Raw genomic sequence first — 27,221 nt, forward strand, 5'->3', positions numbered from 1 at the left:
TCTAGCTAAAATAAGTGCTTGGTGCAAATTATGGGGCATAAAGTTGAATTATAACAAAACTCAAAGTATGATTGTATGTCGAAGACAGTGGCACATCTTAACAAAACTGAATATGTGATTGTAAGTATGTCGGTGACAGTAGCTCCTCAACATCCGGGTCTCCCCATTGATAAAGTTTCTTAACTCTGTATGACCTTTGAAGTTTTATGTGTGATTCTTGATAGAAAGTTTACTTTTGAGAAAAATACTAGGTATGTCTCTTTTCAATTGGACAAAAATAGGCTTATTGAGAAAGTCTTAAGATTTTCAGGGATCAATCTGTTTTGAAGTGTTTTAATTCTTTCGTTCTACCTTTGTTAGAGTATTGTTCTGTCTGGTCTTCAGCTGCTGAATCTCATCTTACTTTTTTAGGAATAGTAACTTACAGTCTATTTAATTTCTTATTCCTGATCTAGATATTAATCTTTGGCACAATCGTTCAGTTTGTTCATTATGCATGTTGCATAAGATTTTTCATAGTTCTGACCATCCTTTTCATTCAGATCTTCCTGGACAATACTATTCTCTTTGTAACTAGGTATGCAGTCAATTCTAATAGTCTCGCCTTCCCCATCATGAGGCTAAAAAATACACTGTATTCTAGAATTTTTATTCCTGTTGTGACCAGGTTATGGAATAATCTTCCTAATTGAGTAGTTGAATTCATTGAACTTCAAAAGTTCAAACTTGTAGCAAATGTTTTTATGTTGAACAGGCTGACATAAGTTTCTTTTCATAGTTTATATTTGAAAGATCTATTTCAATGTTGTTACTATTCTTAAAATATTTTCTTTAATTGTCCATTACTTCTCTTTTAGTTTACTTCCTTGTTTCATTTTCTCAGTGGTGTACTTGGGCTTATGCCATCCTGCTTTTCCAACTTGGGTCGTAGCTTAGCTTGTAATTTTAATGATACTATAATATTGTTTATAGATTTGCAGGGAACATGTTAAACAACCTTTATGGCAGTGACCATTTTCCTATATTAGTAATCACATTGGGATGTATAACAGATCCTTCCTCTCGCCTTATAATACAAATGAAGCTAACTGGGATAAGTTCAAACATCATACAAGTCAAATGCCTCCTTTCAATTAGTCATAAGATCTTGATGAATCAAATGAATTCTATGTGGACATCATTACACAAGCAGCTGGCAAATCTATGCCTCTGACTGGTGTCCCATCAGTGAGATAGTGGTCATATACACTGGCCCAACTAATAAAGGAAAAGCATGCATTTGGTAGAAAATCAGAAACCTTAAATAAAATATTTAAGAATTTGAGTACAGCCTCTTATGTTTAGAATATGATTATTAATCTGATTGATATCTCAATAGAATTACTGTATTAAAACTTCTTTGTTCCAACACTGAGTACTTACCTCGAACTACTTTCTTAGGAGTATCTGGGATCTCCTCCCAACCGACCAGAGTTTTTTGTAGTTTACCCTACTCCCGTTTTCTATGAGGGGAGGAATTCAAGGCGTCTTGAGGTTGGTTCGAGAAATTTAGGAAACGGACCGGGATTCATTCAGTTGTTTGGCATGGAGAAGCTTCAAGTTCGGACACCAAGGCTGCTAAAGACTTTGTTAAAGAGTTCGAAAGCATCGTGAAGGAGGAAGGCTACGTAGAGCAGCAGGTTTTCAACTGTGGTGAAACCGGTCTGTTTTGGAAAAAGATGCCTAGTCGAACATACATTACCGGCGAAGAGAAGAAAATGCCTGGACATACCAATGAAGGATCGGTTGACTTACGCTTTGTGCCAACGCCAGCGGGGACTGCAAAATTAAGCCTTTATTGGTTTACCATTCCAAAAACCCTAGGGCATTTAAAGCACATAGAATTAATAAAGACCTGCTACATGTTCTATGGCGTTCTAATTCTAAGGCTTGGGTCACTAGGCATATCTTTGTGGAATGGGTAAACGTAGTTTTCGGCCATGCTGTCAAGAAGTACCTTCAGGAGAGGAATTTGCCTTTGAAGTGCTTGCTTTGTTTGGACAATGCACCCACTCACCCCCCAGGACTCGAAGATGATATCATTGACGAATACAAATTTATCAAAGTGTTGTATCTTCCACCGAATACCACCCCTATCCTCCAGCCCGTGGACCAGCAAGTCATCTCTGATTTTAAGAAGCTCTACACCAAGCACTTATTTAAGCAGTGCTTTAATGTCACGCAAAGCACCAACTTAACTTTGCGTGAATTTTGGAGGAACCATTTTAATATCGTGCACTGCTTAAAGATCATAGATCAGGCTTGGGAGGTAGTAACTCGTCGGACACTGAATTCAGCTTGGAAGAAGCTTTGGCCTGATGCTGTTGCTCCCAGAGATTTTGAAGGTTTTGGCCCCGAGAATGAACCTGTGCTTGCCGTCGAGGAAGACGTCGAAGAGATTGTATCCCTTGGCAAGTCCATGGGTCTGGAGGTGGATGAAGATGACATCACCGAACTCGTCGATAAGCATCATGAAGAGCTCACCACCAAGGAACTCAAGGAGCTGCAAACCATGTAGCATGATGAGTTCCAAGCGCTGTTGAGTGAGTTGGAGGAGACCGAGGAGGTAGACCAAATCTTAGGTACGGCTGAAATAAAACAGATGTTAGCATATCATCAACATGTGGTTGATTTCATCGACAAGCATCACCCACAGAAACTTCAGGTTTGCCGTGTAGTAGCGCAGTTCGATGATGTTTGTTTAACTCATTTCTCAAAAGCCGTACCAAGCAACTTTCTCTTGATAGTTTCTTTAAAAAATCCACGAAACGGTCTAGTGATCATGATGAACAGAAAGAAAGTGAAGTAAAGAAAAGGAAGACCGAATCGAGTAAAAGTGATGAAAATAAAAAATAGAAAAGAAAAAATGTAAAAAAAAAGATATGATTATAAAAATGGAAAAAAAAAGATATGATTATAAAAATGGAAAAAAAAATAAGCTAAGTTAGGTTAAAGTTCACGTAGTGTAAGTTAGAGAAAGTTATCGTACGTTATCGCAGTCGCCGTCTCTACCTCCTCGCTGATTTTTCGTCTCCTCCTGCGTAGCAGTCCCTACACCTGCGCTGGCCTTTTTTTATTTATTATTTCTTTATTATTATTCTTTTTTTTAGATATTTCTGTATTATTTAATTGTATTAATGTTATGTGTAATTATGTGTAGCAATTTATTAAGGAGTTGTTATGGGTTTTTAGGCTGAGGAACAAATTAAACAAATTGCAGTGTATTCTTATGGGAATATTTGCTCCAACATACGATCGTTTTAACATACGAAGCAGTTTTTGGAACGAAGTAAGATCGTATGTATAGGTATCACTGTATTCCACACCGTAACGTGATAAAAACGTAAGCTGGGGACGCCGTACCCCGGGGGTCTACTGTATGCATATTCTAAAGAGACTGGGGAGAAAGATTGATGAAAAGCTTAGAGATGAATAAGCAGGATTTAGGAAAGGTAGAAGTTGCACTGACCAAATTTTCATTTTGAAGCATGTTGAACAGCAATGCATAGAATACTGTATAGAAATTCCCTTTTGATGATATTTGTGGGCTATGAAAAAGCCTTTGATTGTGTGCACCGGCCAATTTTGTGGAGAGTCCTGCGTTATTATGGAATTTCTCTTATGCATTATTATGGAATTCCTCTTAAATATGTAAATTTTATTGTCTGTTCATGAGCATAGCAAGTGTAAAGTTAATGTTAATGGAATCTTATCAAATTAATTTCCAGTAAACAGCGGAGTACTCCAAGGGAATGTATTATCACCTGTTGTTTATCCTCCTCATGGATTTTGTAATGCATAGAACAGTCAGATGGTGGAGAAGGATTGGATTGGTAATAGGAATTTAGCAGACTTAGAGTATGCTGATGAGAGAGATTACTCGAGTGCCATATTTAGATGAGATCATGATGAGGGGTAAAATGAGATGGTTTGGGCATGCTCTTTGCACTCCCCAAGAGAGATTAGTTCACCAAACATTTAACTGGGCTCCACAAGGTACTAGAAGAGTTGGAGGATCTAGGCCTACATGGCTGAGGACTATGAAGCGCAAAGTAGGAGATGATAAGTGGAGAAGTATTGAATTGAAAGCTCAAGATAAAGACGACTGGCGAAATCTAACCGAGTCCCTTCGCGTCAATAGGCGTAGGTGATGATGATGAGGAGTCATATATTTGCTAAATAGTACTTATATAGCAACTGATACAGACCCACAAAATACATTGTAATGGTACTTGATATTTTGATAATGGGAATACTAATACAAATGGTTAGCCTATTGGAAAGAAATCACTCTATTGTCAGCTCGCTTTCTGCTGGTAATATGACGTCACCAGACATATATGAATTTGACAGATATGAAAACTTCTTTATGTATTTTTTACTGAAAATGGATACTGTATATTACCAATAAAAGAATTACTAACTTCCCAAGGTAAATTAGTTCATTTTTATACAAGAATATAGAATATTTCCGAGGAAATATTTATACTATTAGTGTATTATTTCTGACATACTTAACTTGACATATGAAAACTTATGTTTTTTCCGACACAGATACAAACCTTCTCTATTTATAATAGGGTATTACTTTTGGCGCAGCTGAAAGACGAGCCATGATAATCTTATAGAGGGATAACTACCCCATCTGCTAGTTAGCGGGTGGCGGGTGGGGTAGACTGGCTACCCCGCTCACTCAAACCTCTCGGGTGAGTAACCACTTTACTTTTTGGTTCGGTAGAGGACGGACATGCTGCCCTTCTCTCCCGCAAAGACTGGCCTTGATGTTTTTTGTTTTTTATTTTTGGTTTTCTTGTGTGGTTTCTTTTATCTTACATATATATGAGTGTATATATGTATAAATGGAAATATACGTTAGATACGTGTAACTTTAGTGCTGTTGACATCGTATCCAACTGCCTCCGCCGTAAGGTTCTTGTCCTTCAGCAGGTTCTCAACACTGCCGTGTGTTTGTTTCATTACAGAATTAAAGTTTATAACAGTTCAGCTTCAGCTCCCTTTCGAGGAATTATCTTACAAGGAAGGTAACTTATTCCCCGAATAGTATATTTTGTGCAACGGAGCATGAATTGTAATTGATAACAACTTTTTTCATTTTTTCCACAGGTCACAGCGACGTAGTACACGTGTTAGCTCGTGAGCTGCCCTCATTACGAGGTAGCATTCACTGTCAACCTTCAACTTGATGTTCCTCCTTCGAGGGGAACTTCTCTCTCTCTCGCGAGAGAGAGAGAGTGATTTTTGTTTACGCTTATGCTTTTTTCCCATAGAGCTGGGATAAAGCTTCACTTGGGCTATGTCCTCATGTGGGAAGACTTCTCTCTCGTTCGTGAGAGAGATTTTTTATGCCTACGCTTTTTTCCCATAGAGCTGGGAGAAAGCTTGCCTTAGGCGATGTCCTCCTTCGGGAGGACTTTTCTCTCGTTCGCGGGAGAGTGTTTCTTACGCCTACGCTTTTTTCCCATAGAGCTGGGAGAAAGCTTGTTTTAGGCGATGTCTTTCTTCGGGAGGGCTTCATTCTCGTTCGCGAGAGAGAGATTATTAAGGCTACGCTATTTTCCCATAGAGCTGGGAGAAAGCTTGTCTTTGTCGATGTCCTCCTTTGGGAGGACTTCTCCCTCTTTCGCGAGAGAGATACTTTACGCCTACGCCTTATTCCCATAGAGTTGGGAGAAAGCTTGTCTTAGGCGATTTCCTTCGGGAGAACTTCCCTTGTGTTCACGAGAAATAACTTGTAGGAGCTTGCTGATCCACTAGGGGCAGTGCCAGAGCTTTCTCCGAAGCAGGTTATCCCTACGCTTATGGTTCTCCTTCAGGGACGGAGCGAGAGCCTTCTCTTAAGCGACTTTCTCCTTCGGGAGAACAAACCTCTTATGCGGAGGTGTTATCTTGAACCTGCTGGTTCTCCTTGATCCTTCGGGGTCTCGTTCGATCACCCTTTGGGCTGGTGTGATCGTTTGAGCCTTCGTGCTCTCGTCATGTTGATCGTGCTGGTTCTCATGACTCCGGTCGAAACCTTCGGGTTTCAGTTACGCTGAACCTTCGGGCTCTCGTAACGATGGTAACATTGAGCCTACGGGAACGTGTGCCATCAGTCACGCCGACCTTTCAGGGTCTCGTGACAGAGGAACCTCAACTCCTCGTAAAGCTGATCCTTTGGGGTCTTGTAACATTAGTTATGCAGAACCGTTGGGCTCTCGCAACTTTAGTCACTCTGACACTTCGGTGTTTTGTGACAGGGAAACTTCGGTTTCTCGTTGTGTTGACCCTTCGGGGTCTCGTAACATTAGTTACGCTGAACCCTTGTTCTCTCGTAATTTTAGTCACTCTAACACTCCGGTGTGTTGTGACAGGGAAACTGCAGTTTCTCGTTACGCTGACCCTTCGGGGTCTCGTAACATCAGTTACGTTGAACCCTAGGCCTCTCGTAACTTTAGTCACTGACACTTCGGTGTTTTGTGACCAGGAAACTTCGGTTTTTCGTTACGCTGACCCTTCAGGGTCTTGTAACATTAGTTACACAGAACCCTTGGGCTCTCGTAACTTTAGTCACTCCGAACCTTCAGTGTTTAGTGACAGGGAAACTTCGGGTTCGCGCAACACAGATCACACTAATCTTTCGGGTTCTCGTGACCTGAGTCATTCTTTTTATGACAGAGAGTTTCCAAACTCTCGTTGTGTTGATCGTTCACACTCACACAACACAAGCTATCGTGAACCTTCGGGTGAGCATAGTAGCGTGCACGACCGACTTGGCGCGCACGACCGTCTTGGCGCGCGCAAGCGAAATGATGATCATTGCGCGCTGGTTCATCCTTTGGCGCGCCATATGCGCGAACATCCTGTTGCTCGGCGCGCAAATAACACACTGCGCGCAAACAACACACTGCGCGCAAGCAACCTTATGCGCGCAAGGTGCACGAACAACCTCCTGAGCTCCACGAGCGCGAAAAAGGTGCGCGCACGAGCTCCCTTCCGCCTACCAACAGTTCGGCGCAAGAACGCACGACCATTTTGGCGCACACGATCGGATAGGAGTGCACGACCATATTGGCGCGCGCATACGATCGGATTGGAGCACATGACCATATTGGCTCGCACGCACGACCAACTTGGCGTGCACGCAATTGGTTGAAGTGCACGAACAACTCTCATAATCCTTCGGGGTCTCACAACGCAGTTCACGCTGAACTTTTTGGTTCTCGTGACCATAGACATATTATATGACAGAGTTTTTGGACTCTCGTTGCGTGAAGTGTTCACGAGTGCACAAGAGGTACTCTCATGACAGAGTTTTCGAACTCTCGTCCCGTGAATTGTTCGCGCGCGCCCATCGTCATCAAGAGTTTTACTCTTGATGACAGACGGATGCCTGCTGCCTAAGGGTTTACGAATCTCTACAGGTAACTATGACACGGTTCCTTTGGGTCCTGGTCACGTAACACAATTCCTGGAATTCCATCAGGAATCAGCGACAGAGTTCCTGCGGGTTCTCGGCACAACATCCCTTAATGTCGTGAGAAAGGAATTCACAAATAGATTCTGAACCCCTAGGTTCTCATCCGAATCTCTGTTTCCACGATTCAGAGTTTTCTGAGAACTCTATGGTCGACACCCCCCCCCAATTCTATGGTCGACACCCCCCCCCCCCCCCACGGGAGGGGTCTTCCAAAGGTGTGACTTGATACGGCACTCTACACTCCCAGCTGATTACTATATCTGCTAGTCTGGTTTCGCCAGCACCGATCCTTTCGTTTTCGAACGAACCACCGTCATCTTTCCTCCACCTTCCCACTTCGAGTGGTTTGGTTAGCAGATGGAAATGAGCGGGGAATGAACAATTCTTTACATTGCAGTTCATTTCCCCTGGTAGGCCTTGCCTGTTATATTTACTCCAAAGAATCCAAAATAGTAAACATATAGAATCTTCAATAAATATGGAAACCTAAATTTACCCCAATTTGGTTTACATATTACCAGGTTCTTTAACAGATTTTCAAGGATTCTTTTCTGTTCCTTTCATTCAATAAATCGAGAAATTGCGTTGTGTTTAAATCATTATTTGACCAGGAATAGATTATTCATATTTATTACTAACCTTAAACTATTCATTTTAAAATTTCCTATCCGGCAACCCGAAGTATAGTCTTATTTTACTAATGTCTGCTAGTAACGATATCTAACGTGCATGCATGCCCTTCAATATCACTAACATCACAAAACACTTATAAAATCTTGACTTAGCTTAATCCATGATGATGATAACTCCTCTCGTGAGTGTGTTAATTCCTTCCCTCCCCTGAGATACCGTAGCGTAACTATGACCCTCACAGTCACGTAACTGAGCCGGTACTAACTCGATTCTGAGTCAAATCACTCAAAGACGACTGACGATTCACGCATGCGCGACCCGCATTCGCCAACGACAAACTTTAACAACTTGTTAACGATTGCTTAGAGTCAAACAACTATTGAATGTATTTTACTCTTCAAAAAACACTCGACAAAAAGAAATATATTATTACAACAATTCAATACAACAATTATAATTTTCTACGCATCTCACACTGCGTAATGTTCATAATATTTCCCTTTCAAGATAAAAGATAAATGACTGCTTACTGGTCTTTATAAATGCACTATCATGATTCCATCTTAAGTCACGATACACTCCCAACAAACAGAAACAATATTTACAGTTATAATTGTCCCGCTTGAATGAGGGCTCTTCTGGCCTCAGTAGCCACCTGTGCTGTTTTCCTCCTCTTGTTATCAGTTTTCTCAGATATGACAACATCAGTCTCTTGCCATAATTCCAAAGGATATAGCTTGACAACAGGTCTCATTACTTGACCTTGTGGGGTTTTTAAAGTAACCACGCGCAAGACATCATCCAGTCCCACGTGTAATTTGACAATTTGACCGAGCTTCCAACGACTTCTCGGTCCTTCATCGTGTATCAACACAACATCTCCCATTTTGGGTCAAGATTCGTGTCTGATTCCCACCCGATGAGTTTCTTGGAGAGAAGTTAAATATTCTTTCTCCCACCTTTTCCACAGGTCATCACATTTTTTTGTAATGTACAAAAATCGCTTTCCAACATCATTTTTTTCTCCATACAGAGGGTCCTTAGTTTCATCTTTCCAATTTATGACTTCCCTAGGGAAAGATCTCAATCTACGTCCTAAAATCAAATAATTGGGCGTCAGAATATCCAACTGGTCTAAATCTCCTGGAGTATAACTTAAGGGTGTGTCATTAATAATTGCTTGAAGTTCAGTCACAATACAGGAAAGTTCACTAAAGCCAAGAAAGGCCTGACCTATTACTTTTTTTAGACATGTTTTCAGAAGACCAATCAATCTTTCCCATATAGCTCCAAACCAAGGTGCTCTGGCTGGTATGAACTTCCATTTACATTCGATAGCATTCAGGTGTTCTTGCACTAAGGAACTTTCTGCCATGTTTTTCAAATAAACAGAAGTCAATACAAAGGTAGTAGCATTGTCACTTAGCATTAAAGAAGGAAATCCCCGACGGCTACGTAACTTTCGGAACACCATAAGAAACGAATCGCAGGACAGATCTTTTACTAATTTGATATGGATTCCTCTAGTAACTGGACAAGTAAACAACATAATACAGGCTTTTTCAGGATTTTGATGTCTCTCCTTGGTTAACAATGCTCCTGTATAATCTACCCCCGTAACGCTAAAGGGTTGTTTTCTCTGCACCCGAAATTCTGGCAATGGTGGAGCAATATTTACACGGTAGGGTCTCCCTTGTGTTTCCTTACAGATTACACAATGATGAATTACACTTTTGGATAATTGGCGAAGCTGTGGGACCCAGTATTCCTGTCTCACACTTGCCACAGTTGCATTTACTCCCATGTGAGTTTGTGAACAGTGATGCTCCCTTACTATCAATTTTGTGAGAAAACAACTTTTCGGCAGTAAGATTGGGAATTTTATTTCCGCCGCCTGTGCGACATGTTCCAATCTTCCTCTGCATCTTATAATACCTTCTTCCAAGAAGAGATTCAATTGTACTAATATCAATTTTCAAACTTTACCCATTTTTTTCCAAAGCTTTATATTCTACCGGAAAGTATTCCTTTTGTAAGAGGATAATCATTTTATTTTTAGCTTGTTGAAGTTCTTCCAGCGTTAAACTTCCAATTTTTCTACAGCCAGTTGATTTGCAATTGAATAAATCGCCTTATCCAAGGTATAGTTTTACAAAATTTATCCACTCTACTAAATCTTTCCCAGTTCAGCAGATGGGTTTTTTCACTGTTCCCTACGAGATGGACTTGAATAACTTCATCCTGTGCTTGTGCTTCTTTCACCCATGTCCTATCAATAGGATAGGTGTGGTTTTCTGATTTTAACCAGGGAAGTCCCTCCCACCAAAATGAGTTATTTCTTACTTCTTCTGTCCTTTTTCCTCTAGTAATCCAGTCACTAGGGTTTTCTGAAGGTGGGACGTAAGAAAAGATGATCCCGCAGTTATAGAGTTAATTTCCAATACTCTATTTTTCACAAATACTGGCAAATTATTCTTTGTCACTAACCATCCCAGGGCAACTTTACTATCAGACCAAATTATTATTTTCTCAAATTTATTTTCTTCAAAAGTTTCAATTATAAATTCACACAATCTTGCAACTAACAACAAAATCATTAATTCTAATTTAGGTACAGTCAACTCTTTAATGGGTGCTATTCTACCCTTCGCCATAATCAGAGATGAAGTTTTACCACTTGCTCAATAGGCCACACAACCAGAAGCTGTTATGCTAGCATCACAGAAAATGTGGAGATAATCCGCTTTCTCCAGATTAGTGCCTCTGGAGAAGGAAATACTGAGACTTTTCTCAAGTCTTTGGACAACTCATTCCACTGCTCTAATAAAGGAACTGAAAGTAGATCATCCCATTTCAACTGCTGTTTCCACAAATCCTGTAAGAATATTCTAGCTTGTATCGTAATAGGGATAAGCATTCCTAAAGGATCATAAATTTGGGCAATTGCACTTAGTATTTCACGTTTTGTTTTACTGGTCTTAAGATGATTAGGTGTTATTGTTAGTTCATCATTAGAGATGTTCCAATTTAGGCCTAAGACTTTATAGGTTTGTTTCTCTTCTGATTTTATGCGATAGGCATCCGTGACAGTATTCAAAAGATCACTATTACTAGTCCATTCCTTTAAATACAAGTGCGCCTGTGCAAATATTTTGTTTGCGCCAAAATAATAAGTTTATCAATTCATCTTCACTGTTGGAGGTAAATTGAAGGTTCTCCACGTATAATCCCCTCTTCATCATATCCACCATCTCAGTACAGCTCGTATCTTTTCTAACAGCTGCCAGATGTGATTTAATAGTGGCATTCAACAGAAATGGAGAACACGTATCACCAAACAATACCACCCTAAACCTATATATGATTAACTCGCTATTTGGATCCATTGGGTCTTGCAACCATAAAAACCGTGTGTAATTGCGGTCTTCCCTCAATTGCACCATAAGAAACGCTTTTTCTATATCACTAATACAGACGTAGTTGTTAGTCCTGAACTGCAATAAGACTATGAGCAAATCTGTCGTAATATGTGGTCCAGTCCACAGACAGTCGTTAAGGCTCAATCCATTTTTACCTTGTCTCCAGGAACAGTAAAAAACTATTCGGATTGGAGTGGTGACACTATCTTTCTGTACACTATGATGTGCTATATAATGACAATTTTCAACCGCATTGTTTTTATCTACCCTTTCAATGAACCCCCTTTCCTCCTAATCCTTCAGGAGTTTTTGATAGTGGTTCAGGTAGGCTTCATCTTTCTGAAATTTTGCACATTGTTGTTTAACCCGGCCCAACGCCATGCCAAAATTGGATGGAAGCCTTGGCTTATTGGACTTCCATGGTAAGGCCACAACATATTGCTTCTCCATTTCAGAATATACAATGGTATTTTCAAAGTCTTCTAGAACCTTTCGATCATGTTCTTTCAATTCATTGCAGTCAATACCTACTTTATCTAAATTCCACAAAATATCCAAATCATTCCTTATATCACTATCAAATTTATGAGTAGTTTCAATTACTTCCCCGTAAGTTGCTAGCTTTAACACAGTTACCTGGGTTTCCTGCACTGGAGGAGCATTACAGGACCCTGTCACAACATATCCAAATATATGGTAGGTAACAATATCAATTTCCTAGCTTTTCTGAATCCGGGGTGTAATATGTTATAGACATTATCAACGCCTACCAACATATCAATGGGTGCTTGCTTGTCCACAGGCAGATCGAAATCTGTCCGCTAGACAAATTTTGGTTTTACACAATGTTTTCAAATTTTGTTTAACATTGAATTTCTTAGTATACTCTGGTAACTCATCTACCACAATACAATCCATAATAATCAATCTACCCTTATAAGGTATGGAAACACTCACTGTCTCATACTCGTTCACAGGTTTACTCGTCAAATAACCCCTTAAGGCAATTTTTTCCTTGCCTTTAGATCTATACTGTACGTCCTTAAGTGCTGACCTGATAAAGGTTCGTTCCGCACAAGTGTCCAATAATCCACGAAGGCGTACCAAGTGTCTTCCTTTACCCTTTAACACAATTGTGGCTGTTGGTAAAATTTACCTCTGCTTGGATTTCTGACCCTGATCACTTATGGAAAGTGTTCCAACTTGCACACCATTATTATTAGGTTTACTTGCTGATTTAGTTGTTGATTTACTTGGTTCGCTGGTTTGTTGTTTATCACATAATACACGATGATGTTTTAATCTGCATCCATTTCCACAAATTTGCTTTTCACAATCTACACTAAAGTGCTTATTAGATGCACACACAAAACACAATCATAAAAAACCGTGACGACTCAGTTTCTTTTCCCTACTGGCATAAGTTTTACACTGTGTCCACCAGTGTTCGCCTTCACATAACGCACATTTTCATGTTTGTTGAGAACTAAATTTATTCACATTTCCTTTACTCTTAGGTCTAACAGATAGTGATTGATTCACTGTGAACGTAGATATTGTTGATATGAGTTCCAGGTTTATTTACATCCGTTGAGACGAAAGATCTTAGATTGTGAATTTCTTCTTCTTGATATTTCTTAAATGTGTCAAATACAAGCCAATTATCTCCACATCTGTGTTTTACAGTTTCACTAACACTCTTAGGCAACTTACCATGAAGCAAAATAGTGTAGAGCTCATTCAACTCCAGGTTTTCACTCTCTAATGATCTTATTGAGCATTCAAAATTTGCTCTGAATGTTTGCAATGATTCTGAATCAGGAGATGGAGACCCCATTTCTAGTAATCTTCTTACTAGAACTCGTTTGATCTCATCCTTTTTCCCATAAGTGGTTTGGAGAAGAGATATAGCTTGTGAATAATTCGCAGCTTCCAACTTAAATCCAGAAATCAATTTTAGAGCATCTCCTGTGAGCAACCTTTGCAGATATCAGAATTTCTGAATTAGTTCTAGATCCCCTCGCTGGTGTACCGACACATTGTACAATTCCCAAAAGGAATTCCACTTCAACACATCTCCAGTATAATGTGGGAGATCCAATTTCGGCAATCTAACATTAGTCTTAGGTGTGGTCGGAGGATTTCCAGGAGAACCGTTTCCTGATATCGCTGTGATGGCGTTGATCAACTTATACCAATGTTCCCCAATTACTACTTCATACTCTGCTTGCTCTTCCACCTCTTTCATTCGATCTTCTTCAGTGGTTTAGGCTAATATCTTTTCATTCAGATCGTGCACAGTCTTCATTTGTTTCATAATTAAATCTTTAATTGAAGACAATGTATTGACATTACCTGCAGCAATAGCAGAGTCTATCTTATTTATCCATTTGGTGATTACACCCTTGTAACCACCTCGTGACCTCACCAAAGCTTCTCTATCTCTATTATAACATAAGCTGTACTGATTAACTGGTTTACCGTTTGGTATCGGTCTTATTCGGCCAACCACACTGGATTAGTGGCAGTTGGAGGGAGAACAGGCTGTTCCCCTTCGTTGCAAGAACGTGCAATTAGTTACACGTCTCGACATCATCTCAAGGTGTGTTTATTGCTATGCACTCCCCCCCCCCCCTCACCGCTGGACAATCCGCGGATGATGGGTGGCAGACGAGAGCTTCTGCAAAGAGGCCTGTCTTCTCGTCTTCCCTCTGAACCTGATGCTCTCTATAATGCATCAAAAGAGAGAGGGGTGGGGGCCCATATGCCATACCATTCCATCCTCGTCTGTTGGCCCGATTCAGAAAGGTACCAGCATTCACCTCTCTTAGAGAACCATCTAGCAGTACGAAGCCTCAGATGGACAGAGGACAACTAGTTGCCACCATCTGCTCGCGTCATTTCTGGTATAGGAATGTGCTTGCAAAACCACCCAGATAGTGGGCTCCTAGTGTCTTGGAATCATCTTGTATCCAACAAAGTCTTAACTTTGTGGGGTCCCCGACTGTGGTTATGCTCGCAGCGGCCCTGATCTTCAGGCTCCCTCTCGACCGTTCCCCAGGCCCTCAAACAAGATGTATTCCAAGATCAATGGGGTGGCCTAGAGGTGTACCTTGTTTTTTCCCCCCCATTCGGTCGGGTGAAAAAGTCCTCAGCCAAGTCAGGATAAGCAGGATCTTATCAACGACTCCAATAGCTTCGTTATGGCATCCCGCAGAATGGTTCCCAGACCTTCTGCAGCCCCTGACGGAGCTCCAATATCTTCGCTATGGCAACCCGCAGAATGGTTCCCGGACCTTCTACAGCTCCTGACGAAGTTCCGAGGGATCTTCCTCCACGGCACGATCTTCCGCCACGGCACGATCTTCCAAGCAGCCACATGCTAACGCTTCCTAAGCTGTAGCTTTGCTTTGACTTCTCGCCTGGGACGATCCTACACCGCCCCTCTTAGAGAGGCCTTTTGCAACAGGTTACGGAAAAGATGTCTAGGCACCTCAGACACTTTTCAGCGTCGGTCTTCCAGGCGAAGTGTTCGGTCCTTTATGACTGATGTCGTGGAAGGGGATTCTCTCCCATCGGTGCCTTTACTTATGCAATTTTGAGATAACTGATCCCCCTTCGGATCTCAACCTCCTCCTGGGAACGCGGTTCGTGTCCTTCAGTCTCTGAAGACCCCTCTCTACGAACCTTAGGCACAGCAGCAGATCGCTTCCTTACACGGAAGACGCCCTTTCTACTCACTTGGGCTTTTGACCAAGAGAGTTAGTGTGTTGTATGATCCAACCTCTGATGTCTCCTACCCTAGGAGATGGGGAGAAGTAATCCTCAGCAGCGTCCCTGAGTGGATTGCCAAGACTCAAATCCGAGTGTGCTGTACCCTAGGTGCAGCCCATTTCGAATAAAAGTCTTCGTTCGGTAACCGGAAACCCATCAACTGGGGTTTTACCCAGTGAGGAGTCTGTAGGGTTACCTTAAAAGAACGATACCAGCTCGTCCCCGTGTTTCGGTACTGTTGACCAGCACGGGGAAGGTCAAGAGGAGGACTTCAATGTTTTCCTTCCCCTCTGGGATCGGAAGGCAATTGAGGTTACTCTTAATCTAGACTCTCCTCCATCCTAAGACCCAGAGCTTGTAACGTCACTGGCGTTGCTACGTCCATGGCGTTCAAGAAACTACTCTGGGGGGCAGATACTTTTAAGTGGGCATGTGGAAGCGTCAATCGACCTTCACGACCCACTACCTGCAAAGACGTAACCCACAAGAACATGGAGACCTTTCCTATTGATCCTGTGGTGGTCGCACAACAAATGGTCCAAACACCTCAGGCTCCTTGATGGACAAGTAGCAGAGGGTTGAGGGCTGAGGCTACCCGGATTATTCTGGGGTGAATGAGTTAGAATGCCTGGCTCCTTTCTTCCTTTCACCTTCTCCCCTCTGGGGAAAACAGCTCCGCAAGCCTCAGCATAGCTGACCTCACCTCGCTGCAGGTAAGATCCATTTCCCTTGTGCCTCCTAAGTATAGATGAATACTTTTTTACATCCCCAATACCTTTTAGAGGGAGGGTATTGGGTAAGTCTTTAAGAACATTAGGTTCTGTACTCGAGTTCCTATGTTACAGACAAGCCACACTGTTAGTTCCACTCACACACAAGCTTCTCTAGGCTGCTATCAGTGCATTACCTCATATTGGCACTTGATTTTAGCGAGGGTAGGGTCCCTTCTACTTTCAATCACAGATCGAAATAGAGAGGACCCCGGGTCATGACCAAGGCCAGTTGGTGAGGACTTCCTCCCTCCTAAGAGTAAGTCACCCTATTATAAATAGCGAAGGTTTGTATCTGTTGGAACAAATGACAAATTTGGAAATAATTTTTATTTTTCCTAACATACAAACCTGGAGCTATTTATACAAATTGGCTCGCCACCCTGTCCCCCGAGAAGTCATGCCATAAAGCAAAGTGGTTACTCAGCCGAGAGGTGTGAGTGAGCGGGGTAGCCAGTCTACCCTACCCCCCCCCCCCACCCGCTAACTAGCGGATGGGGTAGTTATACCCCCCACCCGCTAACTAGCGGATGGGATAGTTATACCCCCCACCCGCTAACTAGCGGATGGGGTAGTTATACCCCCCACCCGCTAACTAGCGGATGGGGTAGTTATCCCTCACTAAAATTATCATGGCTCGTCTTTCAGCTGCGCCGAAAGTAATACCCTATTATAAATAGCTCCAGGTTCGTATGTTAGGAAAAATACAAATTATTTACAAATGTTATATTTTTTACTGAAAATGGATACTGTATGTTACAAATAAAAGAAATATTAACTTCCCAAGGTAAATTAGCTCATTTTTATGCTAGGAAATATTTGTCCTATTAGTGTATTATTCCCGACATACTTGTGATGTCATCACAAAGAAAAAATTGGTCCAAAAGCCGAACAGTTGCAAGTTGCATAGATTGTAAGTCAACAACTACCTGTATCAAAGTTAAGGCAGATCTTAAGCTAAAATGGAACTAAGTTTTAACAAATTAAGTATGTAAACTAACAGGAACTATGGAACATAAGAATTTGAATATGAAATGTCTGTAAATTTCTGTTTCATGTTCCACACTTGTTCTTGGGCGTACTCCTTCTACACGATGAGCTTGTTAAGTTCGTTTGGGAAAATTGCCACTGCCTAATGGTCCACAGAGGCTGACTCCCCAGAAATCCTGACTTTTTTTTTAGTCCAAAACGACTCTGGCTTGGCTTGGAAAGGTGTCTGTGGGGTGTGACATCTTGGCTTGTGGACAGCTGAAGATCATCCTCTGTAAAACGGTGGAAGAGAAAGTTGGCCTTCTCCCGGATTGTACAAGAGTTAATGGCAATGCTCTTTTGACGCTAGTCCTCAATCCATAAGAAAAGGGCATCCTCCATCTTAATCATGCCCTTTTCTCTCACCCTTGACTTAATCTTTGCACTGCGAGGGACACTAACTGCAGCACAAATATCAGCTGCGTTCTTCTCTCTGTACCTCACGGTTCTCTCATTCACACCAAAAAGTCCCCCAATGGCAGTGTATTTCATCCCTTCCTTACACTTGTCTAGAACTTTCACATTTTCTTTCAGGGCCATGACCTTCCACTACCGTTTAGCAGTCCCCCGGAAGTAGTAGGAGCACGCTTGTGGGCCATGATCTTGTAAGCAGAGGCGTAGAAAAAGCAAGGCAATTGGAGGATGCACGATGTCATGTGAGGCAGCACAGAGGAAGAGTGAGGCCAACTCAGCCACGGGAGCTGGGACGAGCTTGGCGTAGAGAAAGAAATGGTGTAAAGCAAGCCCTGTTCAAAGGAGTGTAGGCTATTTGGAATGATCGGAAATATGGGAATTCTTATTTAATAGGTATTGCGGTTTTCAGTGTCTCGCATAAGTGAAATCACTATAAATAAATTCGCGCAAAAAAGGGGCTGATTATAGTTGGCTCTTCCCGGTGGAGAATTCGACTTGGCCTGGATACATGTTATTGACCTTTCACCGCTTAATAAGTTTGTGTTATCATACGCCATTTGGCATGTAGATGGCAAGTACCGTGTGGTCTGCCATAAGAGAGGTAGAATATATTTTCTGTGGATGTGAAGGACACGTATTTCACAATACCCATTTATTAGTCTTACAGAAAGTACCTCCACTTTGTCCTTGAGTGAGTAGTGCACCAGTTTGAATTTCTCCGCTTACCCTGGTCTTTGCTTGGGCCCGCTGTAAACGAATAAGTCCTGAAGTATCTCGACTGGCTAATCCTGGCTTCTTCCAAGAGGTGATTGCTTCAGGATTGAGATAGTGATAAATTGGGAAAAGCTGAGTCTCACCCAAGCAACGGATGAAGTTTAGGGGATGCTGATAGACATGGCTGCTCAGAAAGTCTTTCCATTAGACAATCACGAGCAGGTTCAGAGAGGAAACGCGCTCTAGTTCATATTCAAGTGTGAACTCACGATTTGGCTGTGTCAATGTCTTCTGGGATGTCTATCTTTGAAGAAACTCTCCTCTTGGCCATCCTCATCATGATCACTTTATTGGTGTTTGAAATGTCACTGGTCTTAAGCCAGTGATCTCATATCCCGTCTTTTCAGTGAAACGAGAGATGGAATGGTATTTCCTGGTTGCTGAACAATGAAAATCTCACCAGGAAGAGTTCCACTAAACTCCACCTCTAGAGAGGCTTCTGTTATTGTACAGAATTGGGGACGGGTGTGTCGCTCACCTAAGATGCCAATTGGCTTCAAGGGTGAAGTCTCCAGAATAGAAACACCTTCATATCAATCTGTTGGAAATGCAAGTTGTGTTCCATAGCACCGCAAGCTTTATAACAAAGATTGATAGGGAACTCAACAGTTTTGTCAAGTGACAACATTTATGTCATAAGATACGTCCACAGCCAAAAGGGATTGTCTTATACAGACTTTGTGAGTTGGGAAAGCAGGTGCACATCTGGGCAGTGGACAACACTATAGAGCAGTTGGTGACATTCTTTTTAGGCAAGAGGAATCTTCTAGCAGACACGCTCAGTTACCTATGGTAGGATATAGGTTTAAAGTGGTCCCTGCAACACTTACAGCAGAAAGGCTTCTTGTACTGGGGATCACAGGCAATCGACCTGTTTGCCACAGGGCTGAACAGGAAACTCCCTTTGTTTTCCTCTTGTTCAAGATCATTATGTGGTATTGGAGGATGCTTTTCAGCACCCTTGATAAAGTCTGGACACATCCCTTTATTCCCTACTGCCTGATTTGCTGATTAATGAACAGATTGTGGATGACCTTGGGTCTCAAGATGACCTTTGTTGCTCCCAAGTGGCTGTATGCTTAATGGTATCCAGATCTGCTTATGCCCAGTCTAGGTGCTGAGAGAACTACCCTGATGCCCCACTGTTCTCTGTTAGCCCCACCTTCAGAGGTACTGTTAATCGTGGTCCCTTGCGCATCATCAGTAGAGACTAAGCAGTATCCTGAGCAAAAGACTTGAAGCAAGGCACTGGACTGAAGATGTCTGGATATTTGTGAAGGTCCTCATTACTGCATTTGTCTACCAGGAAAGTGGACCAACTTATGCAATTGGTCTCGAGGAAGAGATACTTACCGGGTCAAAGCCTCTGCAATCAATAGCCAAGTTTTTTGTCTTGATCTTCCTTTCCTGGGAAGCTCCTCTTAGTCTCTGCAGTGAAAGGCTATTGCTCAGCCTTAACAAAGGTTGCCAGAATAAAGGGCTTAGACCTTTATTCCTTGTCAGAACTGGTTATGCTCAAAATGAGTTTTGAACAGTCTTGCCCACCTCAGGATCTCGGGCCCCTGGAATGGGATATGACCCATGTTCTCATATGTTATGTGGGCTCCACATAAGCCAGTGAGACAGGTGTCAGAGAGAATTCTAACAAACTGTGGACTCTTCCTGCTGACCTATCATCAATTATTCAGTGAAAACCTGTTTGTTATAAAGAATTTGTCACTTGGTGGTTTTAACAGTACACAGCCCTATTGTCAATTATTCAGTGAAAATTAGCTTTTGTCTAGCTAAAGTATGAGCCCAATTCTCTGTGGAAAATGGTTTTCATATTTTGCTCTGTGCGGCCTTTTAGAATTTTTTCCAATCTCTCCACTCAACTGACTAATTACTATATATTTATCTTGCTCCCACCCATTTCCACTTGTCATTGAATTACGTTCCTTTTGCGAGTCGTACGGTCATCTAAAAATCATTTAGTCGTTAAAATTATTTTATTAGCTAAGTGCAAAATTTATAATGATGAGAATGTTAAAAATCCAGTCTAGGGGTTACATCATCCTAAATCATAGTTACACATGGAGTGATTGATATTATACCCTCTTTTTTTTCAGCTTGGCGTAATGTCATGGAATGCTGTTGGAAGATGATTTAAAAGTGTGCGCATCTTGCAGTAAAGCTTTCTGTAAATGCGTAGGTGTTTTCCTGGGCATTTGATTTTTTTTTTTTTTTTTTTTAATGTATTCTTATAATTTTTACCATAAGTTTAATGTAAGTTTATTTGGAAATAAAATTATCAACAGTTCAATGTAAGCTTTATTTTGGTATCAGTATTAAGATATTTGAAATCAGATTGGTGAAGTATTAGCACTGTTAAATGAAAAGTCCACTTCCATAATTTTAGGTGAGAAATTTATAACTCCTTACCCAAGTTTTTAAGAAAAACAAATCCCCATTCTTATTTCAAGTCGACCCACAAAAGGAGGGTTTGAGTTAACTGACTGGAGAATATCAGTTGCATTATTAACTTTATGTACAATGTTTATGATTTAACAACTTATATGTTTTTATTTAACAAAGCAGTTCTCATACTAGTGACAATTATTATTTAGACTTATAGATGTACAGTAGGAATGTTGAAATGGTACACATTATGTTATTTTTCCTTACCTTTACTGTATTGTATTAATTCTTACCCATTTTTAGATTTTGTAAATAAAATCCAGTGAGAGAAAAAAAATGTGCATGGAGATCCAAGTAAAGTAGAAGGAAATATTATAAAAAGGTAGTTTTGTAGAAAAAAGAAATGATGGACATCACTGTTGATATTGCAAGTCCCAACCCTATTGGATACAGTATTATGTACCGTCCCAAAAGATGTACTGTAGGTGTCTGTGATGAGATTAGCTGACCTTTTATAATAAAACAGATCTATGGTAATAGCTAAGCTTCATATAATCAAACACAGCAATACCCATCTCTTAAGAGATGTGGAATGAAATGAAAATAGAATCCTGCCAAATTCAGTCCCTAAGATTGAAGGAGATTGGACCGTATCCCCCAAAAAAATTTGGAGGAGAGTTGCTGCAAAGAAATATAATTTAAATTTTAGTCCAATATGAGCTGTATTAACTGTGATGAGGGGAAAATATTAAGAATTACAACAGAATACTACTGTAATATCTTATAGTATGAAGTTAAGCAGTTGAAATATCTCATTCAGTCCTATCTGAAGTAAATAGGCAATATTTTAATGAAGATTGATTTAATAAACATTAAGATAAAAATATATACAGTTAAGAGTTGTCATTGAGCGATTAAACCACTAAATTTTTGGATTTGATTTAGATTTATGAATTTGGTTAATATATCCCCCTGTGCTGGGCCCTTTTAGAATAGGTTGGGCTTAAGAAGGAAGAAAGGACGCTGGGCCAAAGGAACACTGCAAAGACCCTTGAGTAATGACTACACTCTATTCAATTAGTTGCACTAATGGCCCTACATCCTGATGAATATTAAACATTTACCTACATGCTTTGATATAGATTATAAAGATATGAGTTCATAGAGTATATCTAACAAACTAAAATTGTCAAGTGTCTGTTATAGAGAGATGTATTAGGTAGAATTGATCATTAAGAGTATGAAAAAAAATACTATACTTCTAGAAATTATGAAGGGAACTGCTCATTTTAAGAAGAAAAATGACTAATTATATGTGTATTCTATATACTGTACATGTACTTGTATCTTGAGCATTTTGTGACTAGTAGACTAGTATATAAGAAATATATATACCTGTACATTATAATAAAAAAGTAAATTTGGGTTTTCTATCTTTTTCATAATTTTTTGTAACTTCTCATGAGTCAAAAAACCATTTTTGATGATGAAATTGTTTTGATACCAGTAGGTTATAATACTAATATCTATGAGGTATATATTTATTGACATTAAAATAGAGATTATTTTTATCCCCTCAAGGTTTCATACCTTCCTTTAATGAACCACTTATTGCAGGATCATTAAGCAATATTGTGCGGTCAAACCCACGGCTTGTGGTCCAGGAACCCCATGTTACCTTGTGATCTCATCTGTTGAAGTAGTTCTCTAGGTAGTCACACAAAACCTCTTGCAGACTAGAGGATTTGGGCACAATGTGACCTACAGATTAGCATCAAAATAAAAAATTTGGAAGTAATTTGTATTTTTCCTCGTATACAAACTGGAGCTATTTATAGGGGTGTACTTTCAGCGTAGGTGAAAGACGAGCTATGATAATTTTAGTGAGGGATAACTACCCCATCAGCTAGTTGGGGGGGGGAGACTAGCTACTACCCCGCTCACTCACACCTCTCGGCTGAGTAGCCATTTTGCTTTATGGCAGGACTTCTCGAGGGACAGGGTGGCGAGCCAATTTGTATAAATAGCTCCAGGTTTGTATGCTAGGAAAAATACAAATTACTTATAAATTTATTTGTTCCAGCGTAAATATAAACCCTCCGCTATTTATAGGGGTGACTTACTCTTAGGAGGGAGGAAATCCTCACCAACTGGCCTTGGTCATGACCTGGGGTCCAATCTATTTCGATCTGTGATCGATAGTAGAAGGAACCCTATCCAAGCTAAAATTAAGTGCCAATATGAGGTAATGCACTGATAACGGCCTGCAAAACATTTTGTGTAAGTGGAACTAAGAGTGTGGCTTGTCTTTAACATAGGAACTCGAGTACAAAAGGTATTGTTCTTAAGACTTACCCAATACCCTCCCTCAAAAAGGTATTCGGGACGTAACAAAGTATTATTCTATACTTAGGAGGCACAGGGGAAATAAGTCTTACCTGCAGCGAGGTGAGGTCAGCTATGCTGAGGCTTGCGGAGCTGTTTTCCCCAGAGGGGAGAAGGTGAAAGGAAGAAAGGAACCAGTCATTCTTACTCATTCACCCCAGACTAATTCGGGTTACCTAAGCCCTCAATCCTCTGCTACTTGCCCATCAAGGAGCCTGAGGTGTTTAGACCATTTGTTGTGCATCCACCACAGGACCAATGGAAAAGATCTCCATGTTCCTGTGGGTTATGTCTTTGCAGTTAGTGGGCCCGTGAAGGTCGATTGAAGCTTCCACACGCCCACTTACAGTATCTGCTCCACAGAGTAGTTTCTTGAATGCCAGGGACGTAGTAACGCCACTGACGTTACAAGCTCTGGGTCTTAGGATGGAGGAGGGTCTAGATGGAGAGCAAACTCAATAGCCTTCCAATCCCAGAGGGGAAGGAAATCCTCCTCTTGACCTTCCCCATGCTGGTCAACAGTGCTGACACATAGGGGTGGGCTGGTGTCGTTCTTTTAAGGTAGCACCACAGACTCCTCATTGGGTTAAACTTCTGTTGAAAGGTCCTTCAGTTACCGAACGAAGATTCTCTATTCGGAATGGATGCACCTAGGGTACAGCACACTCGGATTTTGAGTCTTGGCAATCAACTCAGGGACGCTGCTGAGGATTACTTATTCCCGTCTCCTAGAGTATGAGACATCAGAAGATGGATCATACCACACACTAACTCTCTTGATCAAAGCCCAAGTGAGTAGAAAGGGCCGTCTTCCATGTAAGGAAGCGATCTGCTGCCTGGCATAAAGGTTCGTAGAGAGGGGCCTTCAGGGACTGAAGGACTCGAACCGTGTTTCCAGGAGGAGGTTGAGATCCAACCGGGGACAAGTCATCTCAAACTTTTGTATGAGTAAAGACATCGAAGGTAGAGAATCCCCTTCCACGACATCAGTCACAAAGGACCAACGCTGAAAAGTGTCTGAGGTGCCTAGACATCTTTTCTGCAACTCTTTGCGAAAGACCTCTCTGAGAGAGGAGGTGTAGGACCGTTTCCAGGCATGAAGTTGAAGCAAAGCAACGGCTTTGGAAAGTGTTGGCATGTGGCTGCTTGGAAGATCGTGTCGTGGTGGAAGATCCCTCGGAACTCCGTCGGGAGCTGCAGAAGGTCCGGGAACCATTCTGTGTGATGCCATAGTGAAGCTATTGGAGTCATTGATAAGATCATGCTTATCCTGACTTGGCTGAGGACTTTCTCACCAGACCGAATGTGGGCAAAAGCGTACACCTCTAAGCTGCCCCACCGATCTTGGAATACATCTTGTTCGAGGGCCTGGTGTTCCAGGACTGGGGAACGGTAGATGGAGAGCCTGAAGTTCAGGGCCATTGCGAGCATGACCACAGTCGGGGGTCCTCACAAAGTTAAGACTTTGTTGGATACAAGATGATTCAAAGACACTAGGAGCCCACTATCTGAGTGATCCTGTTCAGATTATCTGCAAGCACATTCCTGTACCAGGAATGACACGAGTGGAAGTTGCCACCTAGCTGTTCTCTGTCCATCTGAGGCTTCGTACTGCTAGATGGTTCTCTAAGAGAGGTGAATACTGGTACCTTTCTGAATTGGGCCACAGACGAGGATTGAATGGTGCGGCATATGCCCACCCTCCCTCTTTAGAGGGGAGACGAGAAGATGGGCCTCTGCAGAAGCTCTCGTCTTCCACCCACCATCCGTGGTTCGTCCTGCAGGGGGGTCGGGAGATTGCATAGCAATAAACACATCTCGAGGTGATGTCGAGATGGCAACTATTTGCACGTTCTTGCAATGAAGGGGAGGAGCCTGTCCTCCCTCCAACTGCCACCAATCAAGTGGGGATTGGCCGAATAAGACCGATACCAAACGGTAAAACAGTTAATCAGTACAGCTTATATTATAAGAGTGAATATCCATAGAGATCGCCTTCCGGACAGGAGATCGGACGGTAATTACCAAACGCATACAACCAGCCCCAAGAAGAGATTGAGATTTATTTTCAATCTATTGTTGGATGGGTAATAAGCATAAGTCTACTGCGGAATAGTAACACTGAACTGTGAGCATGACAAGCTCGATTTAAAGTCGTGTCCGGAACTCAGTTGGAGAACGTTGAAAACATTTGTAACGAAGATTCCTCCTCCTTAGGACAAAAACGTTTGTACTTCGTCTCCGATCGGTAAACTAGCATTAGTATTGAATGTTCCCTACTAGGGAACAGATGTGCTTATGAGAAGTTTCCGGTCAAAGTAATCGTAGGAGACTAAGACTTCCGATCTGGAGAAAGGAAGAAGTGCCTGTAAGAAGGCAGATCGTAAATGCCGTATGTCTGGTTACAGGAAAGTAGCCAGGTAATGTACTGAATAACCTGGTTTCAGTAATGGATATACAGTGAACCCTCGCTACTTCGCGGTTCGACCATCGCGGATTCACCACTTCGCGGATTTTTTCCATAACCCATATATATACAGTATATATATATATATATATATATATATATATATATATATATATATATATATATATATATATGTATGCATGTATTTATGTATATATGTAGGTATGTATATGTGTATACATATAAATATATATATATATATACACACACACACATATATATATATATATATATATATATATATCTAAAGTAGGAAGATGTGATGTAGTTCTAAGGGAAAAGTATGGGAAATATGTCTGGGTAATAAGCAAAGCTCTACCTCCAGTTTGTTTCTTCATTATGATCAGAGATAAATGTAAACAAAACATTGGTTGCCATTTTTTATCGTGCTTTTTAGCGTGTTTAGGAAATGCATGATATAAAATCACCTTTAATATTTGTGCCTGTTTTAGTTTAGGGTACTGTAGTACATGCATTAAGTGTTCTGTACATTAAAGGGTAGTTTGTTAACAGAACTACGTACAAGGGAAGGTTTTAAAAGTCTGAATATACATGTTGAATAAATAGGTAAATATGGTGTCACTACTTCGCGGATTTTCACCTATCGCGGCCGCGACTGGAACCTATCTACCGCGATAAACGAGGGTTCACTGTAGCTATAAAACGTAATAGAACGGAGTTCTAATTGCAAGATGTATATTGGCAGAAAGATTGCTTGCACGCATATGTACATGCCCATCTGTGCTAGCACATGCGTAATCTCTGCCTCCAGGAAACATTTGCAACGAATCCGGCTGCGGGAATAATGTATGTGTGACGAATCGCAACATTATGCCCAAGGAATTTTTTATCGTTAACTAGCTGTAGTAATTTTTGAAATGAGAGCGCATATGTTCTCAAACAAAATACAGTAGGGTCCCGAATTATGCGAGAATTTGGTCGATGAAAGGCCTCGTGTAATTGGAAATTCGTATATTTCGAAACACATCATGGCGGCAAACAGCAACCTACCCGTCAATTTTTTTTCACTCCATTTCTAGCTTTCTAGCTATATAAATACTGTATATACACTGTGTGTGTATGTATGTATGTGTGTATGTATGTATGTATGTATGTATATATTATATATATAAAACACACACACACATATATATATATATATATATATATATATATATATATATATATATATATATATATATATATATATATAGGCTATACTGTAGCTTTTATCTTAACAATACTGTAAGAAATCCTTCTTATAGATTTTTTTATAAAATACTGTACAAAATTTCTTTTATGGATAAATAAAACAATAAAAAGTTGTTAAAGGTTTGATAATTTTCTATGACTGTAGTATTTAATACTGTACTATGCATAGCTTACTGTTTTCAGTATTTTCCGAATGATGCAGAATTATTTCCTATAGATACAAAAAACAAAAAAGGGTTTTCAAGGTTTGATACAGTATCTAGCAATAGTTAAAAATTACAGTATAGTACTGTATATCCATGATGACACTCCCACACGTAAACACGGCCACTAGGCGCAAGTGTGCACTAGGCTGCTGTACGATAATCTACCGTAATTTTCTGCCAGAAAACATCCAAGCGTCCCCCCTGGACCAGGTTGCCGCTAACGTA

The 27,221-nt window shown here is 40.9% G+C and overlaps 1 protein-coding gene across 1 annotated transcript in view; it reads left to right on the forward strand.

The window, feature by feature from the left end:
* Window positions 1–22,150, forward strand: part of eIF6 (eukaryotic translation initiation factor 6) — a 329,665-nt gene extending 307,515 nt beyond the window's left edge. Inside the window, exon 6 of the mRNA XM_068354190.1 lies at window positions 20,438–22,150. Within this exon, the coding sequence (XP_068210291.1) occupies window positions 20,438–20,447 (10 nt within the window). The 3' untranslated portion in view covers window positions 20,448–22,150. The remainder of the gene's footprint in view (window positions 1–20,437) is intronic.
* Window positions 22,151–27,221: the final 5,071 nt, after the last annotated feature.

Source organism: Palaemon carinicauda, chromosome 30 (assembly GCF_036898095.1).
Source record: "Palaemon carinicauda isolate YSFRI2023 chromosome 30, ASM3689809v2, whole genome shotgun sequence".
Lineage (NCBI taxonomy): Eukaryota > Metazoa > Arthropoda > Malacostraca > Decapoda > Palaemonidae > Palaemon > Palaemon carinicauda.